This window comes from Bidens hawaiensis, unplaced genomic scaffold, assembly GCF_021521415.1.
Source record: "Bidens hawaiensis isolate Kalapana, Puna unplaced genomic scaffold, B.hawaiensis_p1.1 tig00419471_1, whole genome shotgun sequence".
Classification (NCBI taxonomy): domain Eukaryota; kingdom Viridiplantae; phylum Streptophyta; class Magnoliopsida; order Asterales; family Asteraceae; genus Bidens; species Bidens hawaiensis.
This window is the reverse complement of record NW_027504875.1, coordinates 27,611-47,913: the sequence shown is the minus strand read 5'-3', so window position 1 is coordinate 47,913 and position 20,303 is coordinate 27,611. Positions and strand designations below refer to the sequence as shown.

At 38.0% G+C, this 20,303-nt stretch overlaps 2 protein-coding genes and 1 non-coding gene across 3 annotated transcripts in view; all 3 read left to right on the top strand.

Annotated features, from left to right (window-relative positions):
* The window catches only part of LOC143609027 (uncharacterized), a 40,686-nt gene extending 31,662 nt beyond the window's left edge, over positions 1-9,024 (top strand). The window contains exons 2-5 of the mRNA XM_077083900.1: positions 6,158-6,271; positions 6,473-6,773; positions 7,038-7,293; positions 7,942-9,024. Coding sequence (XP_076940015.1) covers positions 6,158-6,271; positions 6,473-6,773; positions 7,038-7,293; positions 7,942-9,024 — 1,754 coding nt within the window. The remainder of the gene's footprint in view (positions 1-6,157; positions 6,272-6,472; positions 6,774-7,037; positions 7,294-7,941) is intronic.
* A 5,044-nt stretch (positions 9,025-14,068) lies between these two features.
* TRNAM-CAU (transfer RNA methionine (anticodon CAU)) lies at positions 14,069-14,157 on the top strand. Its single transcript is given in 2 exon segments — positions 14,069-14,106; positions 14,122-14,157. It is a non-coding gene; the product is annotated as a tRNA-Met (tRNA).
* A 414-nt stretch (positions 14,158-14,571) lies between these two features.
* On the top strand, positions 14,572-20,161 carry LOC143609031 (uncharacterized). The gene is made up of 14 exons (XM_077083904.1): positions 14,572-14,658; positions 15,239-15,374; positions 15,463-15,601; positions 16,916-17,009; positions 17,275-17,415; positions 17,558-17,658; positions 17,745-17,858; positions 17,955-18,181; positions 18,247-18,305; positions 18,403-18,555; positions 18,893-19,016; positions 19,111-19,169; positions 19,253-19,557; positions 19,648-20,161. Exons 2-14 carry the CDS (start codon positions 15,343-15,345, stop codon positions 19,939-19,941), a joined length of 1,842 nt encoding a protein of 613 aa, XP_076940019.1. The 5' UTR covers positions 14,572-14,658; positions 15,239-15,342; the 3' UTR covers positions 19,942-20,161.
* The last annotated feature ends 142 nt before the right edge of the window (positions 20,162-20,303 follow it).

The following is a 20,303-nucleotide window of genomic DNA, read 5'->3' as shown; positions in this document are numbered from 1 at the left end:
TGTTTTGGTCTTTTTACAATAAAAAATTTGGCAGGTCACATCTGTGCCATTCTGTTTATTATTATTTCTAAAAGCTTGGAAAAATCAGCTTGACGGGAAAAATGGCAGTCCGACCACTGGGTATTATTTTCTTCCTTACTTCCCCCGTAAGAATTCCTCCTCCCTACTTCCTCACTCCTTCTTCTTTTCCTTACACCTCTTTTCCTTACCCCTCTTAACTTCCTCAACACTCCTTCTTCATCTTCATTTTCATATATATATATATATATATATATATATATATATATATATATATACACACATACCATTGTAGCCATCTTCCTCAACACAACACTTCATCTTCATCCTCCATCTTCATCTTCATCCAAGACCCGAACCAACCGTAGCCACCCGAAAACCATCCACCGTAGCCCCCTCAACCGTCGCACCGGCTCCCACCGTGTCCCCGTCGCACCCGGCTCTGCTCCCCGTCGCACCGGCTCCCACCGTCTCCGTCTCCCCGTCCCGTCGTACCCCGGCTTCAAGATGGTTCTAATAATCACCGTGAACTTCAATCGGGCTCTATTAGGAGTCTCGATCGATATCAATCTCCGGATAGAGCTCCGGATCCGAGCAATTACGGCTTGGTTTTCGGTCAACTTAGCTGGCCAAAACCAAATCAACTTCCACCGTACGTGGAATCTTGGGCCGCGTCTCCGGATGCTACCGTTATAAAATCCCGAAGTTTATAAATCGGTTGAATAATTATAAGTATATTATGTATGTGAAATCCCGAAGTTTATAATTCGGGTGTTTTGTTATATGTATTTTGTGTTCGTGTTATATATATATATATATATATATATAATGTTTGTGTTCATTGTGTTAGTGTTCGTTGTTTTCGGACGAAAAGTTAACTAAAAAACGGCACTTTTCGTTGTTTTTGGGCGGAAAGTTAACTAAAAAACGGCCCGTTTCGTTGTTTTCGGGCGAAAAGTTTACTAAAAAATGAGTCGTTTCGTTGTTTTCGAACGAAAAGTTTACTAAAAAACGACACTTTTCGTTGTTTTCGGACGAGAAGTTAACTAAAAAACGACACTTTTCGTTGTTTTCGAGCGAAAAGTTAACTAAAAAACGGTCCGTTTCGTTGTTTTCGGGCGAAAAGTTTACTAAAAAACGAGTCGTTTTGTTGTTTTCGGACGAAAAGTTTACTAAAAAACGTGCCCGTTTCGTTGTTATCGGACGAAAAGGTAACTAAAAAATGACACTTTTCGTTGTTTTCGGTCGAAAAGTTTACTAAAAATGACACTTTTCGTTGTTTTCGGACGAAAAGTTTACTAAAAAACGACATTTTTTATTGTTTTCGGGCGTAAAGTTTACTAAAAAACGAGTCGTTTCGTTGTTTTTGGGCGAAAATTTTACTAAAAAACGAGTTGTTTCATTGTTTTCGGGTGAAAAGTTTACTAAAAAAACGGGCCCGTTTTGTTGTTATCGGACGAAAAGTTTACTAAAAAACGACATTTTTCGTTGTTTTCGGGTGAAAAGTTTACTAAAAAACGAGTCGTTAAATTTTTACAAAAAAAATGGTTTTAAAAAATGATGAATATATAGAATATATTACATATTGTATAAAGTTTTTTACAAAAAAACTTCAATTCTTGGTTCAGTTCAAATGGTGAATATATATTACATATTGTGACATCTGCCCCGATCCGACCCGACCCAGGTACCCGTTTCCCTTATCCGATCTCTTTCTTTTGTGATTTAATATTTATTTATACTTATATTTTACTTTTAATAATAATATATAATTTTCCTTCCCGCCTCTTTCTCTCTCTTTCTTTCCGCCGTCCCGTCCCTCTTCTCTCTTTCCGCCTTCTTTTCCCTCTTGTCACCGTCCCGCCCTTAAGCCTTGTTTCCCTCTTTTTCTTCTAACTCTTTGCTTGTCCTTTGTTCCTTCCCGCCTAAGGTTGTCTGCGCAGCTCCACGCGCCAGACTCCTTTCAAGGAAGCCTGCGGGAAGACCATCTGTTCCAGCGATACGCGAGACGAACTCTTCTCGCAGCGCGCTAAGAATTATAATTCTTCTCGCAACGCGCGAAGAACGGTAGTTCTTCCCGCGACGCGCTAAGGATTTGTAGTTCTTCTCGCAGCGCGCTAAGGATCGTAGTTCATCCCTCGACGCGCGAAGAATTATAGTTCTTCCCGCGGCGCGCTAGGAATTTTAGTTCCTCCCGCGGCGCGCTAAGAAATGTGATTCTTCCCGCGGCGCGCTTAGAAATGTAGTTCTTCCCGCGACGCGTTAAGGTTGGTTTTGTCTGCCTTCGCGCTCGCGCTCTCTTGACCTTCTGTGTCTGCCTTCGCGCTCGAGCTTTCTCGCGCTAAACCCCTTTGAGTTTTCTTCTGTTGAATCTAGCCGTTTGCTTTTGTGATGTCTTATCTTTTGAGCTGTTGACCTAATCTGCTTTATGTCTGAAAAGTTACTTTCGGCGCAGCATGCGCACCAACCCCATTGGTTGGCAGAAAAAGTGACTGACATTATCTTTTGAGATCTGCTTTTGCCATGCTTGACCTGTACCTTTATCTGAACCGCCCATGCCTTTTTACTGTTCCCTGTCAGCCTTTTTCTCTTTTTCCCTGCTGCCATATCTTTTGATATCTTTTACTTGCTTTTGGATATCTTTTGTTATCTTTTGTTTTGTCTTGTTCTGTTTGTCTTGGAATCTTTTCCCCTTTTTCTGGATTCATGTCTCCTAGGGTTCCCTATAAATAATAATCTTATTTTTTTTTCTTAACACTACACACACAAACACTTATTATCTCTCTTCCTTTGCTCTCTGCCGATTGTCCTTCTGCCGCCTCCTCTCTTGCCTCCGTCTTCTCCTCTCCTCTGCCCTGATTTTCGGTAATATATATATATTATATATAATAATTTACTTATGCTAACTTATAATCAAGACTTAAAACAAATCATTAAACCAATAATCTCTATTTATAGGATAACTTGTGCTTGTTTAAAGTTGGTTCTTGCTTTATCTTACACCACATCGTTTATCAAGTGAGTAATCTCGTATCTAATCCCTTTTTGCTTTTAATGTTTTGGGATGTTCATGTGTTCATACAAACTTAGAGTCTTAAACTGTTTATGAACTTTAGTCGCGCAGTATCCCATGTGTTGAGGACGTAGACTTGGCTGTTTATTTGTATGTGTGGATCATTAACCGTCTTGTCGGTCTATTCCGCAGTTCTCATGGTACCATTAGATGAACACGGGAGAACTATCGTTTATGATTTTCTCTTTTGTTTGCACATGCACAGTTTGTCTTGTTTGTGAGCTCAATTGTGAGCACTGGCAGTCTATGAATCTTAGAGTTGGTCCCGATCAGATTACACCCTTGTTGAAAACCAGACATACACATGTTGCGCGCAGATTTATTGTTATCTATGTATTGTATTAAACTTGATTTCTCACCAACACGCAAGTGTTTGACGTTTTATTTTAACACATGTTCAGGTTTGCAGTAGCTGTTTTGGAGCTTGTGGACACGTAGGAAGTTTTCTTTATTTTGGACCTAGATTAAAATGTATCAAGACAAGTTATTTGTTGTTCTAATATTTTGCCTTATAATATGTTGATTTATGTTATCTTGTGTTTACTTTGCGCGTGCGCGAATGAATGTATTTATTAAATATTGACACCCAATAGTGTCACGAGTAATGAAACAATATGTGGCGCCCCGATGTATAATCCGCCTTTGGTCGGGGTGTTACAGATTGGTATCAGAGCTCGTTGACTTTAGGATAGGTGGTTAGACGTAACGGCCTAGAATACCTAAGAGTCCCTTCTCGCGCATGAGAGAAATCTCATGTTTGCGCGCTTATTGTTAATTACTCGTTATTTATGAATATGCTCGCGCTTGCGCAGTGTATGATTTTATGTTTTATTTCGCGATATTTCGATTTTTGTTGGATTTCGATTTTTATTGATTTTACTTACATATTCGTTTGTTGGATTTGGAAATCCGAAAAGTCATGGTGATACATGAATAGTTGATTTTCAATTTCCATTTACGATTATGTTCTGAGGTTGGAGACTTGAAAAGTCATGGTGATACATGAATTGTCAACCTCCAATACTCATTTTCTTGTATATTTTATATTGAAGATTGAAAAGTCATGGTGATACATGAATCGTCAATCTCCAATACTCGTTTGCTCGTATATTTTAAATTGGGAATTCGGAAAGTCATGGTGATACATGAATTGTCGGTTCTTGATTCGAATTTGTTACCTTTATTAAGTCTGCATTTAGGGTCATTTATTTTACTTTAACTTTTGACAGTAACTGACTTCGCGAAACCAAGCTTTTCGAGGTTATACTTTGCGATAAAACCAAGATATTAACTAAAATTAAAATTTTTATAGAATGCCTCCGCTATCTCGTCGCCATCTCAAGAAGAAAGAAGCCGCGCGCAGACGTTCGCAGCAACGTTCCCAGGAAATGGCCGCCGCAATAGCCCAAGCTTTGAGCCAAAACAATACCAACACCTCTGGTTACAACATTAAGTCCTTTAACGCGGGTAACCCTCCAAAGTTCACAGGCCTTGAAGGAGCCACCGCGATGCTCCAGTGGCTTGAGAAAATAGAAAACACTTTCCTCCACACCCAATGCCCCTCAGACAGACGAACCCTATATGCTTCCAGTGTCCTGGAATCTAGAGCGCTTACTTGGTGGAATGGGGTAGCTCATGCGCGTGGCGCAGAAACTGCTTCTAGCATACCCTGGGAGGAATTCAAAGAAATTCTGACACGAGAATTCTGCCCTCCCAACGAAGTTAAGCGCCTGGAGGAAGAATTCTGGAACTTGAAGCAATACAGCGGTGAAGCGCGCGAGTACGCGACGCGCTTCCATGAACTAAGCCTGCTTGTCCCTCACCTTGTTACCCCTTCCCGCAGAGCCATAGAGAAATTCCTTGGGGGTCTCCCCATGGAAATTCAAGATTCTGTATGGGCTAGAAACCCAGTTACCCTCTCTGACGCCATCGAGTTGGCCGCTGTGCTCAGCGACAACCATGTCAGAGCAGGAACCCTGTTCCTGCGGGGATCTGGGAAGACCAAACCCACCAAAACTGTCCATGAACCCGCAGAAACCAAACCTGAACCCTCAAACCATAACCAGAAACGTAGGCGCAGACAAGCTTACGCGCTTACCAGCCCGCCTATTGTCCAGCAACCCATCTACCAACCTCCAGTTTACACGCCTACCCCACTGACAGCCTACCCAACACCTCCTGTAGTCCACAACTATGCCTTAACCAATCCCGCACTCCCTGCCCCGCCAACTAAGAAACCTTACACAGGAAACCACCCCTTTTGCCCAACCTGTAGACTTCACCACCCACCTCAAGTCCCATGTCGACTTTGTAACCGATGTGGCCGCGCTGGTCACCTTACAGAAAACTGTAGAGTCCTTCCCGCCAATCCAATTGTGCCAACGCCACCAGTCTACCCGCAGAACCCACAACCAACCTACCAAAACCCACGACCCAGATCGTGCTTTAACTGCGGTGATCCCAGTCATTTCCGGAACGCGTGCCCAAGGCTACAAGTTCAGATTACACAAGCGAATCCGGTGAACCAGATTTCAAACCAAGTGACACGCGGACGAGCTTTTAACATAACCGCGCACCAAGCGCAAGCGAATAATGACGTAGTTAATGGTACATTTTTGCTTAACGGATTTTATGCTTCTGTACTTTTTGATACTGGCGCCGATCGAAGTTTTATTTCTCGCGCCTTCGAGCAGAAGCTTGCGCGACCGCGCGATAACTTAAAAGAAGATTTTTCAGTTGAATTGGCTAATGGTGAAACTGTTTTAATTAACTCGGTGATTAGAGATTGCACGCTTAATCTTAACGAAAACGATTTTCTGATCGATCTCATCCCCATGCCTCTTGGAAGCTTTGATGTTATCATTGGTATGGACTGGCTTTCGAAGAATCGCGCCGAAGTTATTTGCGCCAAGAAGATGATTCGCATACCTCGAGAAAATGGTGATCTTCATATCTACGGCGAGAAACCCTCCCGCGGTCTTAAACTTATGTCTTGCGCCGAAGCCCGAAGACTCATGCGGAAAAGGTGTATTGCATTCTTAGCCCATGTGGTTAAACCTGGTGAAGAAAAGAAGCTTCGCGATATCCCTGTTGTGCGTGATTTCCCTGAAGTTTTTCCTGATGATCTTCCTGGTATCCCTCCCGCTCGTGAAGTCGAGTTCCGTATTGATCTTGTCCCTGGTGCTTCCCCCGTAGCTAAATCTCCTTATCGTCTTGCACCCGCTGAGATGCAAGAATTGGCAAGCCAACTTCAAGAGTTGACTACTAAAGGATTCTTTCGCCCTAGCTCTTCGCCCTGGGGTGCTCCAGTGTTGTTCGTTAAAAAGAAAGATGGATCGTTTCGCATGTGTATTGATTACCGCGAGTTGAACAAACTCACCATTAAAAACCGGTATCCCTTACCGCGTATTGACGACCTCTTTGATCAACTCCAAGGTGCCTCTTGTTTCTCGAAGATTGATCTCCGCTCTGGCTATCACCAGTTGCGCATTCGCGATGAAGATGTTCCGAAGACTGCCTTTCGAACCCGCTATGGCCATTTTGAATTCTTGGTCATGTCCTTCGGTTTAACCAACGCACCCGCCGTTTTCATGGATCTAATGAATCGGGTGTGTAGGCCTTTCTTGGATAAATTCGTGATTGTGTTTATCGATGATGTTCTGGTGTATTCTAAGACCAAGGCCGAGCATGAGCAACATCTTCGGTTGGTGTTGCAAAAGCTTAGAACCGAGCAGCTCTTTGCCAAGCTTTCCAAGTGTGAATTTTGGTCGGATGAAGTACAGTTTCTTGGCCATGTTGTTAACAAGATGGGTATCCATGTCGACCCATCCAAGATTGAAGCAATCAAGAACTGGATTACGCCGACCACTCCTTCTGAGATCCGTTCCTTTCTGGGCTTAGCTGGTTATTACCGGCGCTTCATTTCGAACTTCTCAAAGATCGCATTGCCTTTAACAGCTCTAACGCACAAAGGTAAACCGTATATTTGGGGCTCGAAGCAAGAAGAAGCCTTTCTGACGCTCAAGCGTTTGTTGTGTGAAGCTCCTGTCCTTGCGCTACCTGAGGGTAATGATGATTTTGTCGTGTACTGCGATGCCTCCAACCAAGGTCTCGGTTGTGTTCTTATGCAACGAGGCAAGGTTATCGCTTACGCATCAAGGCAACTTAAGGTTCATGAAAAGAATTATACAACTCACGACCTCGAACTTGGTGCAGTTGTATTTGCCTTAAAGATCTGGAGACACTACCTTTATGGTACTAAGTGTATCCTTTACACTGACCATAAAAGCCTTCAGCATATCTTTGATCAGAAGGAACTTAACATGAGGCAACGCCGATGGAACGAACTCATCAGCGATTACGATTGTGAGATCCGGTATCATCCTGGTAAGGCTAATGTGGTAGCCGATGCGCTCAGCCGAAAACCCTGCCAGCTTAACTGTATCTTGCCGCGCACGCAGCTTCACTTCGCGCCGATCCAAAGCAACCTTGAATCGCGCATTCGTGACGCGCAGCGCGCATCCATCAGTAATGGTAACCTTCGCGCCGAGTTAGCGTGTGGCGCGGAAGCACATTTTGTGCCTAATCTGAGTGGAATTCTCTGCTATCTCAATCGCATCTGGATTCCCTTTGATGAGAATCTTCGCGCTGATATCCTGAGTGAAGCGCACAAATCTCGGTATTCCGTTCATCCTGGCGCTGATAAGATGTACAAGGATTTGCGCATTACTTATTGGTGGCCCGGTATGAAAAAGGATATTGCTGTGTTCGTAGCTAGATGCCTGACTTGTTCTAAGGTAAAAGCTGAACACCAACGCCCATCTGGTTTGCTCGAACAACCAGAAATTCCTACGTGGAAATGGGAAGGTATAGCGATGGACTTTATTACCAAGTTACCTTTGACAGCAAGCAAACATGATAGCATTTGGGTAATAGTGGATCGTTTGACTAAGTCTGCTCACTTTCTGCCCATTCGTGAAAACTACCGTGTTGAGCATCTCGCGCAGCTTTATGTCAAGGAAATTGTCTGCCGCCATGGTACTCCTTTGAGCATCATATTCGATCGCGATGGCCGTTTTATATCCCGCTTTTGGAAATCTCTCCAATCTGCGTTAGGAACTCGCTTGGACATGAGTACGGCATATCATCCTCAGACTGACGGTCAGTCTGAGCGAACTATTCAAACTCTTGAGGATATGCTCCGATCTTGTGTTCTTGATTTTGGAGGTAATTGGGATTCGCACCTGCCTTTGATCGAGTTCTCTTATAATAACAGCTATCATTCCAGTATCGGTATGGCCCCATTTGAAGCACTTTACGGTCGTAAGTGCCGCTCCCCGATTTGTTGGAGCGAAGTGGGAGAAGCTCAAATCACAGGACCCGAACTTGTTCAAGAGACAACAGATAAAATCGCCAAGATCCGTGATCATCTGCTGACTGCCAGAAGCCGACAGAAGAGTTACGCAGATCGCAGGCGAAAGCCTCTCGAATTTCAAGTTGGTGATCTTGTTCTCCTCAAAGTGTCGCCCTGGAAGGGTGTTGTCCGCTTTGGGAAGAAAGGTAAGCTTGCTCCTCGTTATGTTGGTCCATTCAAGATTCTCGCGCGTGTAGGAAAAGTTGCCTACAGACTAGACCTGCCGCCCGCGCTCAGTAATGTGCATCCAACGTTCCATGTATCCAATCTCAAGAAGTGTTTAGCTGACGAGAACCTTCACATTCCACTTGATGAAGTTCAAGTTGATGAAACTATGCATTTCGTTGAGAAGCCTGTTGAGATTATGGATCGCGAGGTTAAGCAAACCAAGCGCAGTCGTATACCTATCGTGAAAGTTCGCTGGGAGTCCAAGCGCGGAGCCGAGTTTACATGGGAAAGGGAAGATCAAATGAAGATCAAGTACCCGCACCTGTTCTCTGCGCAACCTACTTCGAGATAAATTTCGGGACGAAATTTCTTAAAGTAGGGGAGACTGTGACATCTGCCCCGATCCGACCCGACCCAGGTACCCGTTTCCCTTATCCGATCTCTTTCTTTTGTGATTTAATATTTATTTATACTTATATTTTACTTTTAATAATAATATATAATTTTCCTTCCCGCCTCTTTCTCTCTCTTTCTTTCCGCCGTCCCGTCCCTCTTCTCTCTTTCCGCCTTTTTTTCCCTCTTGTCGCCATCCCGCCCTTAAGCCTTGTTTCCCTCTTTTTCTTCTAACTCTTTGCTTGTCCTTTGTTCCTTCCCGCCTAAGGTTGTCTGCGCAGCTCCACGCGCCAGACTCCTTTCAAGGAAGCCTGCGGGAAGACCATCTGTTCCAACGATACGCGAGACGAACTCTTCTCGCAGCGCGCTAAGAATTATAATTCTTCTCGCAACGCGCGAAGAACGGTAGTTCTTCCCGCGACGCGCTAAGGATTTGTAGTTATTCTCGCAGCGCGCTAAGGATCGTAGTTCATCCCTCGACGCGCGAAGAATTATAGTTCTTCCCGCGGCGCGCTAGGAATTTTAGTTCCTCCCGCGGCGCGCTAAGAAATGTGATTCTTCCCGCGGCGCGCTTAGAAATGTAGTTCTTCCCGCGACGCGTTAAGGTTGGTTTTGTCTGCCTTCGCGCTCGCGCTCTCTTGACCTTCTGTGTCTGCCTTCGCGCTCGAGCTTTCTCGCGCTAAACCCCTTTGAGTTTTCTTCTGTTGAATCTAGCCGTTTGCTTTTGTGATGTCTTATCTTTTGAGCTGTTGACCTAATCTGCTTTATGTCTGAAAAGTTACTTTCGGCGCAGCATGCGCACCAACCCCATTGGTTGGCAGAAAAAGTGACTGACATTATCTTTTGAGATCTGCTTTTGCCATGCTTGACCTGTACCTTTATCTGAACCGCCCATGCCTTTTTACTGTTCCCTGTCAGCCTTTTTCTCTTTTTCCCTGCTGCCATATCTTTTGATATCTTTTACTTGCTTTTAGATATCTTTTGTTATCTTTTGTTTTGTCTTGTTCTGTTTGTCTTGGAATCTTTTCCCCTTTTTCTGGATTCATGTCTCCTAGGGTTCCCTATAAATAATAATCTTATTTTTTTTTCTTAACACTACACACACAAACACTTATTATCTCTCTTCCTTTGCTCTCTGCCGATTGTCCTTCTGCCGCCTCCTCTCTTGCCTCCGTCTTCTCCTCTCCTCTGCCCTGATTTTCGGTAATATATATATATTATATATAATAATTTACTTATGCTAACTTATAATCAAGACTTAAAACAAATCATTAAACCAATAATCTCTATTTATAGGATAACTTGTGCTTGTTTAAAGTTGGTTCTTGCTTTATCTTACACCACATCGTTTATCAAGTGAGTAATCTCGTATCTAATCCCTTTTTGCTTTTAATGTTTTGGGATGTTCATGTGTTCATACAAACTTAGAGTCTTAAACTGTTTATGAACTTTAGTCGCGCAGTATCCCATGTGTTGAGGACGTAGACTTGGCTGTTTATTTGTATGTGTGGATCATTAACCGTCTTGTCGGTCTATTCCGCAGTTCTCATGGTACCATTAGATGAACACGGGAGAACTATCGTTTATGATTTTCTCTTTTGTTTGCACATGCACAGTTTGTCTTGTTTGTGAGCTCAATTGTGAGCACTGGCAGTCTATGAATCTTAGAGTTGGTCCCGATCAGATTACACCCTTGTTGAAAACCAGACATACACATGTTGCGCGCAGATTTATTGTTATCTATGTATTGTATTAAACTTGATTTCTCACCAACACGCAAGTGTTTGACGTTTTATTTTAACACATGTTCAGGTTTGCAGTAGCTGTTTTGGAGCTTGTGGACACGTAGGAAGTTTTCTTTATTTTGGACCTAGATTAAAATGTATCAAGACAAGTTATTTGTTGTTCTAATATTTTGCCTTATAATATGTTGATTTATGTTATCTTGTGTTTACTTTGCGCGTGCGCGAATGAATGTATTTATTAAATATTGACACCCAATAGTGTCACGAGTAATGAAACAATATGTGGCGCCCCGATGTATAATCCGCCTTTGGTCGGGGTGTTACACATATTGTATAGACTTTTTAAATTTTAGTTCAGTTCAAATGGTTGGTGTTGTATGTTGTTAAACCAGGGGTCGGGGGTTCGAACCCCACCCTCTACACGAAATTTGAATATTTAGTTTTAGAATTAATTATAGGCTCAGGGGTAAAATGGTCATTTCAGCGTTTTTTGGTCAGTCAACTCACGGTCAACTGACGGCAATGGCACAGACTGCCCCGCCAAAATTTCACAGTGGCAGAACATTCGCAATTTTGTTTTCACTAGTTAACCCATCCAGCGACGATATAAACCAGGGAGGCAAATTGCATATTTCTCGATTATAAATAACAAATCTATCTATTCTAATAAATAACTACCCATTTTTGCCACTTGTCACGTTCATAGCCATCTTCACCCTTTTTTCAACATATGATCCTTATATTTTAAGTTATTTCAATATATGAATTCAAGTTTATTTTTATTAAATGTAAATCATATTCAATTCATTCATTAATATTAATAGTGAAAGATAAGAAAACAAGGAAATCTCAAAATTGAAGTTGCAGATCTATTAAAACAAATTTTAAAATCATAGGTAGTTAAAATCATAACAAACTATAACTTGTTTTTAAATTGAGATTGGAGCAGTAGTGCATAATTTTTTACATAAGATTAGTTTTAAATTTGGATTTAAACTTTTCTCATATGTATTTGAACTAAAAAAATATGTATTTTTTTAATTTCTCCAAACATTTTATATAAATAAACATGAAGAATACATATTATATATATCTTTGTGTTTAGCATTAAATTATTGAAGTTGAATATTAAAATTATAATCCATATGAATAACGATTTACTATATGAACTATTTATCATTTATTTATATAATTTTTTTGTGTAGTATAAATGGTTAGCAACAAGAAGATCAATATTTAGTTTTCAATATTTTTCTTTCATAACTCAGACAAAATGTTCCAGAAACATATATTTTATAATTTGATTTATACTTTATTTATACATTCAAATATATTTAATTTAATATGTCTTATAAGACAAATTACTTAATTAAAAACATTCAAATTTTTAAACCAAAAAATGTGTTTCAATCCTTTTCCACTATTCTCGTTTTTCAAAAATCATTTAGGATATGGAAACCTAGAATATCGTTTTCATCAGTTATTTACATCATTTCAATATTATATTAACTTAGTAATTTTTTTATACAAATACAACGATTTAAGGTTATGTTAGTATTACATGTTGGTTAATACATAATTAAAGTGTCTATTAAAGTTTATATTCAAAATAATAAAGCTATCACAATTTTTTTTTAAGTTACTGTTAGTTAAACATGACTTTAAGGTTATTATTTATTTATCATTTTTCACTCATATGAAATGAAACAAATCATTTTTTTATATTTAAGTTTTGGGTTTTATATGTTTCTTGATTGTACAATTATTAATTTTAATATATAAAATTAATTAAAATTTTTCATATGCAGTATATTAATTACAACAAATAATTTATCATGATTAATCAATTTCAGATTCTAAAGACTCTAAGGATAATTACATCATCAAAGTTCAGGTAATATGTTTTTTTGGAATAATCATGTTTTTTTTGGATAAACATGAGCGGATGATCTCAAATGACATCATATATATTAATTGATCAAAAGGTATGACATTTTATGTGTATGAATATTTTTTTTATTAGTATCATGGATATATATTATCATAACTAGGGTCGCGGTATGTATTTGAATAATCTTATTTGTCACACAGATAACTATACATAGCTATATCAAGAGTTATAAGCAGACATATATGTTACCTTAACAAGAGTTACAAACATACATGGTCTAAAGATTTTGATTTTTGATAATCAATGTATACCAACCAATACAATCACAAATGTAGTGCACAAGAACAATTTTGCTTATTTGTAACATATTTGTGTAATCTTATCTATGTAATTTCTGTAATTTTTATATAAATTGTATTAACAATAAATGATGATTTTGTTGACTGTAATTCACTTCATAATTAAAGTTTAAAATTTTCATCAATTACCCGTGTAATACACGGGCCTCAAACTAGTCTTTAATAATGTAGTCACATGCTTTGACTACTTCTCCACTTTTCCTTCCACTTCTCCACCACTAGTAGGGGTGTTCACGGTCCGGTTTGGCCTTTAGATCAAACCGTAACCAAACCGTTAGTAACGGTTTTTTATTATTGAAAACCGAACCGTTAAAATTTAAAACCAAATCAAACTAAACCGTTACTGACGGTTTGGTTCGGTTTGGTTTCACGGTTTAGACTTAAATATATAAAAGCAAACAATGTACTTATCCAAAAAAGAACACGAGCTAATAGAAAAACAGTTTCTAAGAAATCATGTAACTTAACAGTTTGACAGGAAGATAAAATGCTTAAGCTAAAAAAAACATAACCAACACATAAACCAATTTCAAGCACATTCAAAATCCATTTTAGTTATAGTAACTTCAAAATGGATTTCACCAATTAACCTTGGAGGGTTATTGGGTTTATATAATAAATTGGATAGCCACTTAACTTAACCAGTTTACTTAAAGATAATTAGTCTTAATCAATTTTATTTAAGTGTTATATACAATACTAGTAAAATCTATCTTAAAAACAAATAATTGAATCCAACGGTCTGGTCCAGTTTTATACGGTCGGTTTTTGGTGTAAACCGTAAACCAAACTGTTCACTACGGTTTGAAAATTTTTAAACCAACCGACCGGAAGCTAAGAAAAAAAACCGACCATGAAATCAAACAATGACCGGTTTGGACGGTTTCACGGTTTTAAACCAAACCGTGAACACCCCTAACCACTAGGGTGGTCTTAAAAACAAGTGCTTTTTTTAGTTCGTGAGACATTATTAACTTATAAATGGTGCAGCTTGTAAAAATATCAAATGGGGTGGTGGCGCAGTTGGCTAGCGCGTAGGTCTCATAGCAAAATGTTGAGTAATCCTGAGGTCGAGAGTTCGAGCCTCTCTCACCCCATACCTTTTTTATATAAAATGTTTGTTTTTTTATTGGTTTTTTTTTTCATCTGAGTTATTTGCCTTATTTTCTAGGGTTTATGTGGAAATGGGTTTAGTGAATCATGTGCATACATATTAACATTTCTCCAATTCTTTCTTTGCATTTATATTAGTTACCAACACCTTTGATTTCGATTTGGAGTTGAGCTATGTTGATACGAGCAGCAGGTCAGATATTAAGAAGAAACCATCAAACATCCAGACGGATTGCTATATATTCAAGTGTTGTAAGATATAAACAACATAATCATAATAATAATAATAATATTCATAGGTAACCCTGTTGTTTGTCTTCTTCCCATTCACTATTATTATTATTATTATTATTATTATTATTATTATTATTATTACTTTCCTAATTCACCAATCACAGTTTCGATCAGGTTTTCAACATCATCATGTAAGCCAGAGGTTCATTCTTTTTCGAAGTTATTTCGGTCCACTCTCAATGAGATTCAAGGTATAATAATGCTAACTGTAGATATGTACTAGTTGAGGATTTTTTTGTAGGGGTGTGCAAGGAACCGAAAAAACCGACTCGAAACCGAAAAACCAAACAAAATTAGAAACAGACGGTTCGGTTTTGGTACGGTTTTGTGTTTGGTGAAAAACCAAACCGAAAAAACTGATTTTGAATCGTTTATGTTTTATAAACTTGGATATTTGTTCTATATTTAACTTTAATCGGTTATGTTTTGTCATTTGGATGAGATTAGATCATTTTAAATGTAAGTATCAAATATTCTAGATCAAAATGTACAATATTATATTAATTGTTTTTTTTTTTAATATTAGACCCAATTTCAAAATATCATTAGTCAAGTTTCTTTGGCCCGAAAATTACTAACCCGATTAGCGAAACCGGAAAAAACCGAATCTAAAACCGTATTGAACCCAAAAATCGAAGGCGAACGGTTTTGAAAAAACGAAAGCCGAAACTTTGGTTTTTGGTTTGGTTTTAGCCCAAAACCACACTGAACCACTCCACGCACACCCCTAGTTTTTGTCGCATTAAACTTATAGTCTGACTTAATGTATAGGACCCTCCCATTTCTGGTTAAATAGAGGTGATATCAAGGATTTAAGTGGGAAAGATGGAGTCGTTTTAGTTGTTGTTGGCGCGTTTGTTGAAGACTCTGCCTTTATGATGGAAAAAGTAAAATTGCTTCAGCAAAGGTATAACATATGTAGTTGCCATTAGCTTCTTTGTTTCAGTTGATATGTTTTCGTGTAATTATGTGTGCGCGTATATCTATGGATTCAGGTACTCTTCACTCAATGTTATGGGATTTCAGCTCTGCAAAGAGTTTAGCAGTGATGTCGTTCGTTCTCGTTTAGCGAAGATAATCATAAATGAATACATCACGTTTCCTGTAATGGTGTCAAACAAGTCTCCTTCTGAGGTGAGTTTTAGGGTGTGTTTGGGATTCCTTATTCAAGTCCAAAAGGAATTCTTGTAAAAATGACGACTTTTTGAAAAGGAGTTTTCAAAAAAAGTGTTTGGATTAACTTTTAAGCAATAAGTCAATAAGTTGTTGTAGGTCCTGAAATCGGACAAACGAACGGATTTTGTTCTTGATAAATGATCGAGACGGGTGCGGTATAAACAAACGATCGAACAAAAGTATAAAAATAATATAAAGGATAGTGAACGACTCCGTAATCGGTAATAAAATATTGATAATACGAAGGGTGCGGTGTATAAACAAATGATCGAACAAAAGTATAAAAATAACATAAATATATAATACGAGTTTTGCCATATTGATATCGTAAGTCACAAATTATTGGCCTTACGGTTTTTAAAAAAATGTTGACTTACCTTATTAATGTAAAATTACAAAAAAAATGACATTTTTTAAGTTGTTTTAAAAAAAATGTTTAGGATTCTAGTTGAGAAGGGTGTAATGGGTAATACTCATCCTCACCAAACTTAAAAGTTCATAAAGTTGGAATTCCTTAACTTTTCAAAAACCTCATTTTTACACCATCTAAGAAGTTAAAATCTAAAAGAACTTATGAGTTACCAAACACCTTTTAAACTATTAACTTCTACCAAAAGTTAAAATTGCCAAAAGGAGGTTTCAATAAAGAATCCCAAACACCACCTTATATCGTCTGGTGGGTCTTTAACGTTTGTGAATAGTAGTTTGGTGCCCTTTCTGTTTTAGTATAGTAAATATATGAGTTTAAGCCCCCTATAGCGTGTTATGCCCGTTGTACAGTTTATTTTATTTTGAAGATATTAAAACAAACTAATTGATTCTTGGTGCTTCTTCGTTTGAAACACCACTTGACAGGTCTTGAAGTAGGTGCTTGTGTAGGTTGTAAAAATTTTGTTTGAGTTTGACCTGCCAACACGTTTTTGTTCATATTTTTACTCTTGTAAATACTCAATGTATTAAAAGGATTACAAAGCTATTAGTGAAATAATGATTAAATGCTTCTAAAAAGTTAGCTTAGGAGGTTGCAAACACATGAGTATACTTTTGGTGGCTTTTAAACCATTCAATCTGCTTTCTTTTTAGCTAATATTAAAGATTCTACTATTTAATCAGTTATCAATCAAATGTGACCCGGACTAACCCATTTTGACGTAAATGAGTTAAACTACCACCCGTTAATGACTTCATTAGCAGTTGCTTAAAACTATATGTAGAATAATATTATGCTTCGAGATTTGATTTGTTTACATCGATGCTTGTGTATTTTTGTAGATATCAGATAAAGTGGGATATATCTTATTCAAAGGCACGGATGGTTCTTTACTCTTGCATGAAAAGGATGTAGAAGTGGAAATTCTTGAGACATGTAAGCCTACTCCTCTGCTCTTCCATGTTTGTTATTACTATTTTCCGTTATCATTATTTTTATTCATATCATATTATAAAATCTGTTGTATTACTCTGTGTACACCAATCCAAATGCACGTAATCTAGTAAGTAATGATGCCCATCAGTCCATCTCCCATAAATGCTACTTTTTTTGGATATTTAATACAAAGATCAGTGAATTAATCTTATGAATCATGTTTGTCATTTTTCTTAATTATTTTTCTGTGAAACAACACCTGCAGCCCTCAAGGATTTAATTGTACAACCGAAAGAAAAGCCAGGATTGTTGCATAGTCTCAGAGGCACATGGGTAAAGCCACTTGATGCTTTCAAGGAACCGCATCTATGCTCTCCATTACAGAATTTATTGCTTTATTTCCCAGGTATGGTAGTTGAAGCATAATATTCTTCTACAAATAGTTTTATATTTTATCACAGTTTTGTTTGGTGAATACTATTTCAGATTTGAATTCATATTAAATCTATTTAAAGAATTGTTGGCTTATGCTGTAATACAATTTGCAGGGTGCATCGAGGTTGATGAAATTGATGAACAATTGTTTCTTTCTGACATTAATCACCATCGGATAATTGTGTTTGATGGCAATGGAAATATCTTAGATTCTGTATGTAAGGAACTCCATGTGCAACTCGCATGCTGATTTGTCGTTATCTGCTAAAAGCTTTTATTAACAATGCTTCTTCTTTTCAGATTGGATCGTCTCCCGGATTTGAGGATGGAGAATTTGAATCTTGTAAGATAATGCGCCCTGCTGCTTTGTTTTATCATGAGTCTGAGAACTGCCTGTATTTTGTTGACTCAGAGGTATATGTTCCAATAGGATGTTCAAGAGTTATATTTTAAGTTTTAACTAATATACTGATTTTTTTGTATGTTCTAACCCGTTTGATATCATTAAAGAACCATGCTATAAGGCGGGCTGATATGGACAGTAGGACCGTTGAGACATTCTATCCCAAACCCAATGGTTACAAGACAAAAGGTGGCATGCTGAGCCGGATCTTCGATAAACTCTGGAGTACAAAAGCTGTTTCTTCAAATTCTGAGGAAGTTGATCCGAATTTACTTTTTTACCCCTGGCATCTGCTTAAGTCGTTGGAAAATGATCTCTTTATCCTCAACCGCAGGTGTCGGTTTCATGAACTTTATCATCTATTCATCTCTGAATATTTATCTTCAACTTTTATTGCAGTTTGGATACTTTATGGATCATGGATCTGTCATCTGGTCTTATTAAAGAAGTTGTCAAAGGTTCTCCTTCTTCATCTTTGTAATGCTCTTTTTATATTTCAAATTTTACAAATTAATAATTAGCTTTTGGTAATGACTATTTTTTTGCACCATGAAGGTTCTGCAAATATTTTAGAGATTTGTGGACCATTGATCTCGGAGAAGTCTTCACTTCTGAAGGAAATACCATCAAACAACCTTCCACCAAATATTGCCAATGATTTCAATTCAGTGGCAGCTTTTCAGGATAATATAGTAATTTGCGACTCAGGTAAAATATATGGTAGATAACTTCATTATATATACTAGAGGTGGCACATTTTACCTGTTTTTCAATAAACAATTGTTTTTCAATAAACAGCTTATGTTGACACACTTTTGACCATGTTGACTGTTCTTTAACGTCGACACGGCACCTTATATCAAAATGTTTACTTGTTAAGTTTTTTTTAAAATAAGTTTTTACCTTAAAACAGTAGTTAGATCCGTGTATATACTCAACACATCCATTATGCCACATCTAGAATATACTTTAAAGTTTAAGCAATGCCTTTTCTTTTATTGATGAACTACACCTTAATAATTTTCTAAACAACGGGAATACTTAGATGGTCAGGTGGTACTGAAATACAACAAAAAATCCAAGTCAATGAGTAGCTTTGACTTTTCAAACTTTGGAGTACTTGGATTACCATACTGGTTGGTTTCCCCTATGGAATCAACTTATGCTGCGTGAGTATTATTCTTCTCTGCTGTTTCATTCCCATTTCTGTAAATACGAGGTTTTCACAAGGGCGCTCATGTAAATTTGCGTATAATGTCACAGTGGTTTTGGTGTCCCGGGAGTTCACGTTGACCATATTCAGCATTTCACTTTGTTACCAGGTAATTTTAGTACGATAATATAACTAATAAATGGGTAATGAGTTATGATACTAATAACACTGTGATTTGACTATATAAAACAGGTAGAATAGACATAAAGATTAATGTAGAGATTCCAGAAGATACCGAGCTTGTGGAACCACTACATGATGACTGTATATGGCGGCAGACAAGAGGCACGGCTACTGAAACTTTAGTAGCGAGTAATAAAGCTGAATCTACAGAAAAGGTTGGTGTTGCTCAACAGTGGTACGATGAGTTGGATGACCTGGCATCACTGACTCAAAAAGAAGTCAACACCGAAGAAGATAAGGCTTCTAACACAAAAGTGCAAGATGGAAAAATAATCATAGATTGTGCTGTCAATACTAGCCCGGGAACAAGCGAGGTATGCTTATCAACATGCTTGTCCGTCCTAACGGTTTCTGGTTTACCTAAATATGTATTTTATTAGTTAAAATGTTTTGTGTTTTCACAGGTTATTATCAATGCTGCTTTGTACTTAAGATTACAAAAGGCAACCAATGCTTCTAAGGAGCAACAGTTGACTAGATTGGTCAACATCTTAAACCCGAGCGGGAAAGATAATTTGCAAACAGACGTGTGTGCAAAGATTCTATCAACATCAAAGAAACTGCCTGAAGAGTTTGTGTTTTTGAGGTCTTTACATGTGAGGTTGAAGATTAATTCTCGTGATCACCCGAAAGCGGAGAATTCTAAAGACATAATTTTGACAGAATCCTTTGTAGAAGTTAATGTTTCTCTCAAGTAAGTACTCTTGATTGAGCTGTATAATTGAGTTGGCTGCAGAATCTCTGGTTTTGGGAAAAATGTTTGTTTAGTCGCTAGAATAAGCTTTTGAGAGCCCGTTAGTGGTTACTCTGTTTTTGTTGAAAATGTATTGAATCTGACACATTGTGATTATGTCAGAAAACCGGCATCATATAAACAGCTTATTTGTTTGTTAAGGCACATTAGATGGTTTTTAGAGTTTGATAATATCAAAAGGACAGAACAAAAGGTACATATTCAACATTAAAATGTTCTTATTTTCATGTACATGAAGAAAAATATTAAAATGGTATGGTGCATGCAGTCACAATGATTCCAATTCAACAAATCAACAAGACCAAT